The following is a 12,053-nucleotide window of genomic DNA, read 5'->3' on the forward strand; positions in this document are numbered from 1 at the left end:
CGCTCTGCTTGCTCCTGAACAGATGATAGCAGAGATGCAGCATATGGCCCCCAAAGTCACCCGGCATTCTGGGAAAGTGACACTGTGCACCCCGGGCTGCAGGGGAGGGGCCCATTGGCTCCTGAGCATAGCATCTCCCTTTGTTCTTCAGAAGGGCACAAGGTCGCCTCCTCTGAGCCTCCTGAAAAGGAAACATGCTCGCTGACTTCAGGAAGAATTCCTTCTATCTGGGCGCTGATTTAGGCAGGCATACATGAGGTGGGATTATACATATGGGGGGGAACATATGAGAGCCACAAGAGAGTCCCACCTGGGCTCTCCTGCCTCAGCCCCCCCTCAGGCTTGTGTGGCCTGGGGGGATGCCCACCCAACCTGACTTCCCACCTCCTTCCCCAGCTACAGTCTGCAGGGGCACCTGCTCCCTTGGGGGGGGCCCTGCAGGTGTGTTGGGAGCCACAGGCAGATCACAGAAGGTGCCAGGCGGGGCTGCAGGCCCAGCTCCACTGTGATCTTCGTGAGCCTCTGCCCTGGGTGCCTTGGCACCCTCTAAGCCGAGCTCCCTTCCTCCCTGCACCTTGGACACTGTTCCCGGTGCCTCTGAGCTGGCCCCACACAGGGTGCTCCAGGGGCGGGTTTTCTTGCCCAAACTGGGAAAACCGGGCAAGGGGCATGGTGTCAGCCGGGGTGGAAGCCTGGAGGTTCTTCTGTCCCAGGGACATCTCAGGGCTGACCAAGCAACCCCCTTCCCTCCCCCAGCCTGGGCTTTGACTGCTCCTACAGACATGGGGTCTGGGCATCCAAGCCCCAACCCAGTGTCTCCTGATGAGCTCATAGGGAAAGCTGCCTGGAAAGCCCAGCCTGGTGGAGGGCAGTGGGGGTTGAGGGGGAGAGGGCTCAGAACAGGCGGAGCAGGGCAGCTGGAGCTGGAGAGCTGAAGCCAGAGGGAGAAAAGGAGCTGGGGGGTGTGGGAGCCCCCATTCTCTCTGCTCGCCCACCGTGGCTCCCTGAGTCTCGAGCTACAGAGTTTGGTAGGGGAGGACACTGCCACGCGAGCACTGCTTAACAGACAAGCACTTGGGGAAGAGTAGAAGGCTTTGCAGTTTTCCTTCCACCCGTGGCTGCCCCTGCTTTTTTCTGACCATTCCTGGGAGCTCCCAAGGAGGCCCTAAGATCATCAGGAGGGATCTTGTCTCCTGGACAGCAGGGGAGGGACTGACTGTGGGTAAGCAGTTAGAGCCTGAGGCAGCTGTACTCCAGAGTCTGCTCCCCAGCCCCCAGCTGCTCAGCAGGAGCCAGCGCATCCCTCCTGCCCCCACACCCCCGACACTTTGCCTTCCCTCCATGCATAGACTGTGGCTTGTTCATAGGAGAGCTTGAAACAAAAGAAAACTGGGCTTGATGTAGCCCCTGGCGAGATGATTCTCTGGTTTCTGGGCAGCAACTGGACTGGAACGCTGGCGGCTCTGGTGCCCGGCCTTGCCTGCCAGCTGTTGGGAGTGACGCTGGGCCGAGGAACTGCCAGGCTGTGTGGAATTAAGACAGGTTTATACCCTGGGGGACCTTCCAGGCTGGTTGGAGTTTAAGGAGAAGGCAGAATGTGAGGGCTGCAGCGAGTGCCCCAGACAGGCTCCAGACTGCTCTGCCTTGGGCCTCAGTGATCAAGGCTATAAAATGGGACTGAAGCTGCCCTCACCTCACAGGGCTGTTGAGGAAGGCAGTGAACAGGCGACGTGCAAAGTCCAGGGAATGGCTGTCACAGCTTCCTCCTCTTCCCCACAGGGCCACCCATTCATCGTGCAGTTCAATGACGGAAACGCCACCGTGGTGTCCATGTGGGTGTGCAGGGCGCTGGAGGAGAGGCGAAGCCAGCAGGGCCCCCCCTGAGGCTGGGGTGGACGCTGAGAGCTCAGGACTGGTCACCAAGGGGAAGACCCACCTGTTGCACCTTCTCCGTTTGCTGTCCGCACCGAAAGAGCTTTGCCGGACTCACCTTCGACACTGCTGGCAGATGGCCTTGCCTAGGGAGCCCTCAAGGGTGGCCCGCCCTGCAGAGCCAGCCCTCGCCTGCCTCGGGTCTGGAAGCCTGACTGGCAGGGTTTGGGTGGAGGGCTTGGGGCATCATAAACGGAGGCCCCTACACCCTGGCCCCCCTTTCTTCTTCCTAACCATCTTCTTTGTAAAAGGTCGGGCCCAGTAAGCATCCCTGATGGGAATAAAAGTATTACTGCTTTGTAACCGCCTCCCCCTGTGAGGGCCGTGCTGCACAGAGTGTCTGTTGCCCACGCAGGGCTGGGAGTGGGGCAGGGATGGCAGGGGCGGGGCGGGGGTGGGGGGTAGTGCCAGCCCCTCCCCCAACGTGCTTCCTCCAGTTCTCTGAGGAGGCTCGCAGACCAACCCATTGCACAGGTTAAAAACTGAGGTGTGGAGGTCCCTGAACCAAGCCACCTGGCACGGAGTGGCCCAGCCAGCACCCACCCTGCGCCATTGTTGGGCTGGAGTTTGTCCTCACCCTCGAGAGCCAAGCAATCCCAGCCCCAACTCCGGCTCCAACATGGTGATCTGAGCTGGAGCCGTGGGTGAAGGAGACCCAGAGCTGGAAAAGGGCTGGGGTGGTTCTCAGAGGCACCCCCTTCCCTCCCATCCCAGCCCCGCCCCCAGCTCCTCTCCACAGCGAGTCGGCCCCCACTGCCCTGGACCCCAGCCTCAGCACAGCTCATTCACCTCGGGCCATTCAGAGCCATCCTGTCAAGTAATGCTCTCAACCACCCGCCAGGTAAGTGTGTTTTTACAGGAGGCCTCTCCTCCCATTTTACAGGTGAGGAAGCGAGGTTCAGAGAGGCTGGGGTTCCACTTGGCAGTCCCAGTGTTATAAGAGCCCCCTCTGCCACTCTCCCGTCTCCATCCTCCCAGTGCCCTCTGGGGTATTGGGCCATGGCCATGCTGCCTTTCTCTTTCACACCCCACAGCTCGCCCACCTGGAAGTCCTGTTGTCTTTGCCTTCAAAGTATATTGATTCCACCGCTTCCCATCCCCATCCAAGGCATCACGCCTGGACCAGCACACAGCCCCCTCCCAGGCCCCTGGTCCCACCTCCCCTACAGTCTCTTCTCCACACGGCCGCTAGAGGGAGCTGGCTGGAACACTGGGATCATGGCCCTCCCCACCCAGAACCGCCAGGAGCTCTTGTGTGCTCACAAGACCCAACAGTGGCCTGTATGACCCTATAGTCTGCCACAGCCCCCCACCCCGTTATCTCTGACCTCAGCTCCCATCACACCCTACTCTCACTCCACTCCGGCCACCTGGCCTCCTTGCTAAGTCACCTCAGTCATGTCCGACTCTGTGCGACCCCATAGACGGAAGCCCACCAGGCTCCCCAGTCCCTGGGATTCTCCAGGCAAGAACACTGGAGTGGGTTGCCATTTCCTTCTCCAATGCATGAAAGTGAAAAGTGAAAGTGAAGTCACTCAGTCGAGTCCAACCCTCAGCGACCCCATGGACTGCAGCCTACCAGGCTCCTCCATCCATGGGATTTTCCAGGCAAAAGTACTGGAGTGGGATGCCATCATCCAGGCCCACTCCCCACTGAGGGCCACCACAGAGATACCAAGCTGACCCCCAAACTGCAGGAGCAGTTCATGCTCCCTGCATAGCGCAGGGCTATGGGGAAGCCGCTGCCCAGACCCGGACCCCAGCTCTCAGTCCCCCATTCGTTAATCAGGGGCCGAGGGGCTAGTGCTCATCAGCGGAAGCTGATGGCAGGTTGCTTCCTGGCCAAGGAGCTTAAGAGGCAGACGTGCCTTCTGTGCGCCACATTTTCCCACCCTCTTCTAAACGGACAAGTGACTGTGGTGGGAGGCGGGGAAGGGCTGGGATACAAGCGAAGGAGCCTGAATCCTTGAATCACCACATGGAGGAATGTGTCACCCCCAGGAACCCTTGCATTGATGACTGTTCAATGAGCTTGAACTAAACTGTTTTGCGTTTATGTCCCTGGCAGCTGGTATTACACCACCTCATTCAGGCCTCCGCACCAAATGCAGGATGTTTTCCCCGGAAGTGTGTCCACGTGCATCCCTTCTGTCCCATTCAGGTCTCTGCTCACAGGGCATCTCAGTGAGGCCTGACCTGAACACCCTATTTGAAACTGCAGCCCGCCCACAGCTGCTCCCTGGGACCCGTGTTCCCCTTGCCTGCACCAGCGCCCTCCATGGCATTTGTTACAAACCACTAACTGTGCTCACTTGTTTTATCTTCCACCTCCTCCCCCCGCCCCCAGTAAGGGCAGAGAGAGTTTTCTTCACATGGATCCACTCCACCCCACCCAGTGCCAGGAACCTGGTCTTGCAGGTTCCCAGTAAGTGTGGGCTGAGTGGACGGTGGTGGGGCTGTGGTTCCAGCGCTGCTCAGCTCTTTGCCCATGAAGGCTCAGCCTTTGTGTGACATCCTTTTGTTTCCTGGGGCAGAGTTGTCATGTTCTTGGTAACACTTTTCAAGGTGGTGCAGGCCTCCAGCTGCCCCTGGGCCTCAGGCAGAGCATTCATCCACTTACTGAGCACCTGCCGCATCCCTGATGCTGGGAGGTCACAGGATGAGATGAGGCCCGGGCCATCGAGGCTGCTGCTCCCCGGGTCAGTGCTCAGGGCGGGGAGAGCTGCATGGGGCACATGTTGCAGAAAGATGCTCCCCAGAGGGACCTGCCCAGCCCAGGACATGAACCAGCCACCACCCAGACACAAAGGTCATCCTTACTTTGAGAAGATGCACCCAGGCAGCCTGTTGTCCTCGGATCCCAAGCCCAGGGAGAGAGGGAGAATGAGCAGGAATCCCATGTCAGCACTTGCTGAGGGCTTCCTTTATCAGCTGTACCATTCACATGAGGTAGGAGGTATTGTGAATGCCCCCATTTTACGGATGGAGAAACCGAAGCACAGAGAGGTCAAGAGACTTGCCCAAGGACACCCAGTAAGTGAGTAGGTACCATTTGGAGTAGGTTCCAAAGGTACCATTTGGAACTCAGAGCCATACTCTCAGCCACACACTTAACCATGGCTCCAGAAGTCAGCTCTACAAGCACTGCCTGTGTGACGTGAGCAGGCGCACACCCTGTCCTCTAGAACAGAGTTTGCACACGAACTGGTGTGCAAGGATACTGTATCAGTACCTTCGGAATGGGGCCCAGGGATCTGCTCAGTGACCCCCCTCCACCCGGACACAACGCCCTCCAGCCGCACTGAGAAGCACACCCTCTAGAGGGCTCATCGGAGACTTCCCAGGTGGCTCTAGTGGTAAAGAACCTGCCCGCAATGCGGGAGACGTAAGAGATGCAGATTCAGATCCCCTGGAGGAGGGCAACCCACTCCAGTATTCTTGCCTGGAGAATCCCCATGGACAGAGGAGCCTGGCAGGCTATGCTCCAGGGGATCACAAAGAGTTGGACACGACTGAGTGACTAACGCTTTCACTTTCACTTTTTCAGAGGGCTCTTCGAGGCCCTGGACCAGGAAACCAGCTTTCAGGATGACCTTGGACAAAGCATGTCTCATTCTAAGCCTCAGTTTCCTCTTCAGTAAATGGGAGTAGTCAGTGCCACCAAGTCCTGGAATTCCTCCCAGCCCTGATGTTCCAGAACAAGGCTTCTCACTTTGGGGGGTCATGAACTGCCATGTGCATACCGTAGAAGTGACAGACCCTTGCCCCCAGGATAATGTGCCCCTACACGCACACACCCACAAAGTTTGTCCACACCTTAGAGTTCATGGAGTCATGGAACGCACTCACTCAAGGGCTCCAGGTCTAGACCCTCAGCTTTGGGACAGCCCCCCAGGTCTGAGTTTCTCTCAGTTCAGTGTTGGGAAGATGGGGAGCTGGGCAACCCCTGAGGGGTTCTCCTCCAAAGACCCCTCTGGCTGGGCAGGGCCACCTTCAACCCATTTGGGTTTGGTCGTCCCCACAGTCACCCTTAGCAACCCCAAGGCCAAGCTGCCCTTGCTCTGAGGGTCATGGAGGACTGAGACCAGGGGCATAGAGGGACAGGAGTGAGCTCCTGACTGCCCAACTGCCTCACCCTGCCCACACTGCCAACCCCACTCCTCCATCCAGGCCCCTCTTAAAAGCCCCCCTCCTCTTGGAAGCTTCCTTTGCCTTTCTCGGGTACAGACTGTGAGCCCGCCGGGGTCCGATTCATCAGCCTAACACGTGGCACATGGCAGGTTCTCTGAGGTGGGAGAGGCTGGGGTAGGAAGGGTCAGGCCCGCAGGCCCCTCCCCGGGCTCAGGGACACCCATTTGCCTTCTAGCCAGAGCCTCCTGGAGACCAGAGCCCCGTGGGAGGCAGCCTCGAGTCTCTCAGACTTTCAGGGAAGCTGGGAGGTGGTGTTTTCTGGGACAGGTCGGTCCTTGTGGAGATCCCAGGTCACACTGGGAGGTGGGCCCCGCCCAGGGCTTGGAGCCAAGTCCTCTTAGCAATCAGCCACCCAGACCTTCCTTGTCCTGCCCTTCAAGCTTTCCCATCTGGGAAATATGGGGTTACAGGACCCCAGAGCTTTGGAGATCTTCCAGAAGGAAATGGGAACAGGGAGGAACGGTGGGACCCTTGTTCCCCAGGTGTGGTCAGACAGAGGCCCTGCAGCCCCAAAGCAGTGTGATCTAGAGCCCAGCCTAGTTGGGGGAAGTCAGGCCAGTGCAAGGTGGGCTGGACGCTGTAGCCTGGCTGAGAAAGCCATGAGTGCCCTGCCTGCAGGCCAAGAACCAGGGGCCTTGTACTTGAGCTGAACAGGCCTGAAGCTTTGCGGGCAGGCGTATGCTTCCCGATCTCCGCACACTCGAGACTGAAGGCAGAATATAATCTCAAAGCAAGCCCCTGGGATAGTACCAGGCAGGCAAGGCGGCAGCTCTCCAGATCCCTCTACTGCACAGGTGCATTAAAAGGGGATGGACAGCTGCCTCCACGTGGGCTGGGGAACCCAGAGAGGACCGAGATATTGCCTCAAAGATGTCTTTCATCCCCACTGACGGCTGCCCACGTTCCCCATGGGAGCTTCATCCTTTAACTAAATCTGGGCCCTATTAGAATGGGCCTTCAAGCAGCCAGACACAGCTGAGTCCAACCACAGGTGAGAAGAGGAGCAGCTCTGAGGGGCACGTGGAGAAGGTCAACAGCTGCGGTGATGTGGGATGGGGTCGGGGGAGGCGGGATGGTGGAGGGGTGGGAGCCTGCACAGGTGGAGGCGCAGAATGCATTCCCCATGCCAGGAGCAGAAGGGGGATAGGAAGGGTCCGCAGCCCTCCGTGGTAGGGCTGGGTTTTGATGCACTTCCTGGCATTGACATGACTCCTTTCTGGTTGGCAGAAACCATGTCCTGCTCCACCTGAGATGCCCATATAACCTAAGAGGCAGGCGGGTGTGCCTGGCAATGGGTGGGGCCCCGCAGAGGGCAGCCAGGGAGAATCCCAGAGACAGCCCAGGCTGGCGCAAGCCACCAAGATGGATGATAAAGTCAGGCAGGGGGAGCTAGCAGAGCCCGGCCTCGTAATGACAAATTTTCTGCTGAACAACTACAAATATTCGCGGTGACTTTGGACCGAGTCAGAAAAAGACTTTGTTTCCTCCCTTGGCGGTATCATTTGTCTTGTTTTGAAGCCATGAGATTGCAGGCACGAACTTATAGACTAAAGTTTGTCTTAATTGCTGCGGTGTCACCACCTCTCTGGCAGATAACAGCACAATGAACGAGTCGATGGGGCTGAGCCCTCCAGGTCCTTCTTCTAAAGTGAGACAAATTTCCCTTCTTTGAGCCCAACAGTCCATTGGCAGCTCTGTCATTTATTTATCTCCCTAACAGTTTGCATTAACTTGCAAGGGATAAAAAGTCTCTCCTGCCCGCAGACTTAGTTAAAAGCATCCAGTCGGGCCGTACTGCTGGTTCTTCCTAAGAGTTTGCCTTTTATCTTTCCCCCCACTGGAGGAAGTGGGGAGTAGGGAGAGCAGTGGGGTGCACACTGAGAAAAGCAGACGGGGGGTGGGAAAGGGGGAGAGCGTGAAGGATCCCCTGAGTTTCAGTGTCCAGGTCACTTTAGTTCTTAGAAAGAGAAATAGTGCTGGCTTGCAGGATCAGCTGGGCATGGCTCACCGCCTTCACACTCACCTCGTCTGGTCCTGCAAGGGTAGGGGCATGATTGCCCCACCTCTGTCTCCCACTCCATGTTCCCCTCACAGGGGGTGATGCCCTAGCCCTTTTTCTAAAAAAAAGAAAATTGTTTTTTTTATTCAGGTGTACCAGGTCTTAGTTGCATCATGTGGGATCTAGTTCTCCAACCAGGGATCAAACTCAGGTCCCTCCCAGGAGCTCAGAGTCATAGCCGCTGGACCACCAGGAAAGTCCCTCTAGTCTTAAATGAGCTGAGCATTTCCTCTGAGCCTTGGCACAGGCTGTGCCCTCAGCCCTGGACAGCTTTGCCCACCACCCTTTTCTCCTGACCAACTCCTACTCATCTTCCAAGACTCAGATGAAATGTTCTGGGGAGGCGCTTTTCAACACTCCCCCAGCTCCCCATCACCACTCAGCCTCACTGTCTCGTCCTCATCGGTTTTCTCACACCGCCTGTCTGCCTTGTTGCAGTGAGAGCCCCAGGAAGGCAGGAGCTGGGGCACTGCCTGCCATTCAAGAGATGCTCAAGAAATAGTGGTTAAATAAATGAAGGGGAGACGGGTGGGACCAGGGAGCTTCAGAGAAATCAGTGACCTGGCCTCTACCACCCCACCATGTGGGAACAAGACCCTGGTTAATACTGGGCAGCAGTGGAGTGCAGATGCTCTTTAATCTCTCTTCTGTTCTGTATTTTCCTGGTATAATGCAACAATCATGTATTATTTGTATAATAAAAAATAATTTGTTTTAAAGGTAGTTTAAATCTCATGATCAGCAAGGCAGCGGGAGAGGCAGCATTCAATGTGTTTTCTGACACCCAAATCAAGCACTTCTCCACCCATGCCTCCGGGATCCCTTTTTGGCAGTCCTGTGCCAGAGGCAGTGGAGTATAACAATGAGCGACAGGGGTTTGGGCTTGCAGACCTGGGTTGGAATCCTCACTCTTGCAGGGACTCGCTGTGCGACCCTGGGCAGGATGCCTAACCTCTCTGGAAGGGCCTCAGTTTCCTCATTGGTAAAATGGGGTCATGACGATGGCCTTCTAATGGATTGTTGGTGTCACTATCGAATCATCTCCAGTCTGACTGGGACACGCACAGAACACTTCCCCAGAGCGCTGGTTTCCTCCCCCATCTCCTCCAGACACCCCTGCCACACTTTCACACAGACCCACACAGCCACTCCTCAGTCCCTGTGACTCCCCACCTTTACATCTGCCCCCCTCCACCCCGCCCTCCAAGTCTGGAGAAGGACAAAGGATGGGAACGTAAGATATATCACCGCCAGCGAGGGCCGCTGCACATCTGGTGTGAGAGCCTGGCCTGGGCTTGCTGGACTCTTAATGGCAGTGCCTGTGGGTGACCACACTGCCCCCGACCAGTGTGATCCTCAGCCCACACCCAGGCCTGCTTCGGCTTGCCCAGGAGGTCCGTGTGGCTCGGGGCAGTAGCTCCAAGCTCAGCCTTGGCCACGCCCAGGCTCTGGATTCCAGGCTCAGGAGGCCAAGGAGGGGGACAGAAGCCCCCTCACCCAACGCACCCGTGCTGTCATCCGTATTCTGTAGTCAAGTTCCTGCACACACTCCAGCTTTGCAGAGCCTCTTTTTGAGAGACATCTGTAGTAGGCACAATACGGGGACAGCCCCCCACTACATAGATCTTCACAGCCTGACCCCAAGAATCCATGAATATACTCATGTGGCTTTAAAGATTATCCTGAATTATCCAGTTCAGCCCAGTGTAACCACAAGGGTAGAGGACCACTTTAGAGAAGGTGGAAGAGGGAGGCAGGAGGGACCAGGCAGAGGCGGAGAGAGCTCTGAACACGCTACACTGCTGCCTTTAATGACAGAGGAAGGAGCCAAGAGCCAAGGGGTGCAGGCAGCCTCTAGAAGCTGGCAAGGATGAGGAAGCTGATTCTCCCTAGAGCCTCCAGGAAGAATGCAGCACCTTGCCAAGGCCTTGAATTTAACCCAGTGAAACCCATTTCCAATTTCTGACCTCTAGTATTATAAAATAATACATTTGCATTGTTTTAAAACACTGTGGTGATGTGCTATGGCAGAAATCCGAAATGAAATGTCTCCTCTTCATTTTCCAGCCCAAGCTGTCTCAGATACCTTTGGAACACATCCTTCCATTTGCACATCCTTTTTGTTGTTGAGTCACTAAGTCATGTCCGACACTTTGCGTCCCTATGGACTGTAGGCCGCCAAGCTCCTCTGTCCGTGAGTTTCTTCAGGCAAGAATACTGGACTGGGTTGCCATTTCCCTCTTGAGGGAATCTTACAGGACCAGGGATTGAACTCATGACTCCTACATTGGCAGGCGGCATCTTTACCCCTGAGCCGCCTGTGAAGTGCATGCATCATTTCACAAAGCCCGTATTTCCAGACCTCCATCCTCAGCTGACTGACCAGCCGATACCTTCTCTTCTCTCTCCCTCCCTCTCCGCTCCCCTAGCACCTTGTATCCAGTGTCAGTAACTCCCATTTTCCAGGAGCCTTATTCCCTCCTTCAGATCTACTCCCCTCTTGGTTCTCCTCCTCCAACAGAGCTCAGTGCTCTGGTCTCCTTGACCCCTGGAGGGTGACCCTTACAGAGCCTCAGTTATCTCAGTACCAGGGCCTACGGACTCCCCCAGGACCTCTGACTGCACCAGCTTGCCCAGCTCAGGCTTTGGAGACACTGTTTATTCATCAGATCCTTCCTCAGCACCTCCTGTGTTCCAGGAGCTGGGGAAATGGTAGGAATCAAGACAAGCTAGTCCCTGTACTCTGGGGCCTCAGTTTCTTCAACTGCAAAACAGGGGTGATAATATCTACTGTGCAGGATGATAGTATCTACTGTTATTGTGAAGATTAGAAATAGGCTGGCTGGGCCTCCTCTCTGGGGAGGCCCCGTCTCTCCTGGGGAAAGGAAGAGAGTCATTTCTCCAGGCCAGAGAATCCAGTGGGGTGCCAAGACAACTTAATGGGGAGAGGATAATATTTTCAACAAATGGTGCTCTGAAAACTGAATATCCATATGCAAAAGAATAAATTTGGATTCCCACCTCATATCATACACAAAAAAATTAACTGTACACAAAAAATTAACTGTAAGTGGATCAGAGACCAAAATGTAGAAGCTAAAACTATAAGGTTCCTAGAAGAAAATATAAGAGTAAATCTTATGATCTTGGGTTCAGCAAAGCCTTCTCAGTTCTCACACCAAAAGCAACAAGTAGAAAAAATAGATACATTGGACATCATCAAAATTAAAAACTTTTGTGCTTCAAAAGAAACCATTAGAAAGTGAAAAGACAACTCACAGGGTGGAAGAAGTTATTTGCAAATCATGTATCTGATCAGGGACTTGTTTCTAGAATATATAAAGAATGTTCTCAATAATAAACGTACAAATAATCCAGTTGGAAAATGGGCAAAGGATCTGAATAAACATTTCTCGAAAGATGTACAAATGGCTAATAAGCACATGAAAAGGATATTCAAAATTGTGACTCAGCAGATAAATACAAACCAAAACCACAACGGGATACCATTTCACACCCACTAGAAAGGATAATAAAAAAGATAATAAAAAGTACTGTCAAAGATGTGGAGGGACCAGAACCCTCATGTATCACTGGCGAGAATGAAAATGGTGCAGTGCTTTACAAAACCAGTCTGGTGATTCCTTTAAAAAGACTAACATAGAATTACCATATAACCAGGACTTCCCTAGTGGCTCAGATGGTAAAGCGTCTGCCTACAATGCAGGAGACCTGGGTTCAATCCCTGGGTCAGGAAGACCTCCTAGAGAAGGAAATGGCAACCCACTCCAGTATTCTTGCCTGGAAAATCCCACGGACAGAGAAGCCTGGTAGGCTACAGTCCACGGGGTGGCAAAGAGTCGGACACAAC

The 12,053-nt window shown here is 55.0% G+C and overlaps 1 protein-coding gene across 2 annotated transcripts in view; it reads left to right on the plus strand.

The window, feature by feature from the left end:
* MAP2K5 (mitogen-activated protein kinase kinase 5) overlaps positions 1-2,237 on the plus strand; it is a 271,359-nt gene extending 269,122 nt beyond the window's left edge. The window contains exon 21 of one of the 2 annotated variants that reach the window (XM_024997213.2): positions 1,780-2,235. In XM_024997213.2, the coding sequence (XP_024852981.1) occupies positions 1,780-1,884 (105 nt within the window). In that variant the 3' untranslated portion in view covers positions 1,885-2,235. Of the gene's footprint in view, positions 1-1,779 lie in introns of both variants that reach the window. The other variant, NM_001206770.1, reaches the window with a different exon arrangement.
* Positions 2,238-12,053: the final 9,816 nt, after the last annotated feature.

This window comes from Bos taurus, chromosome 10 (genome assembly GCF_002263795.3).
Source record: "Bos taurus isolate L1 Dominette 01449 registration number 42190680 breed Hereford chromosome 10, ARS-UCD2.0, whole genome shotgun sequence".
Taxonomy (NCBI): domain Eukaryota; kingdom Metazoa; phylum Chordata; class Mammalia; order Artiodactyla; family Bovidae; genus Bos; species Bos taurus.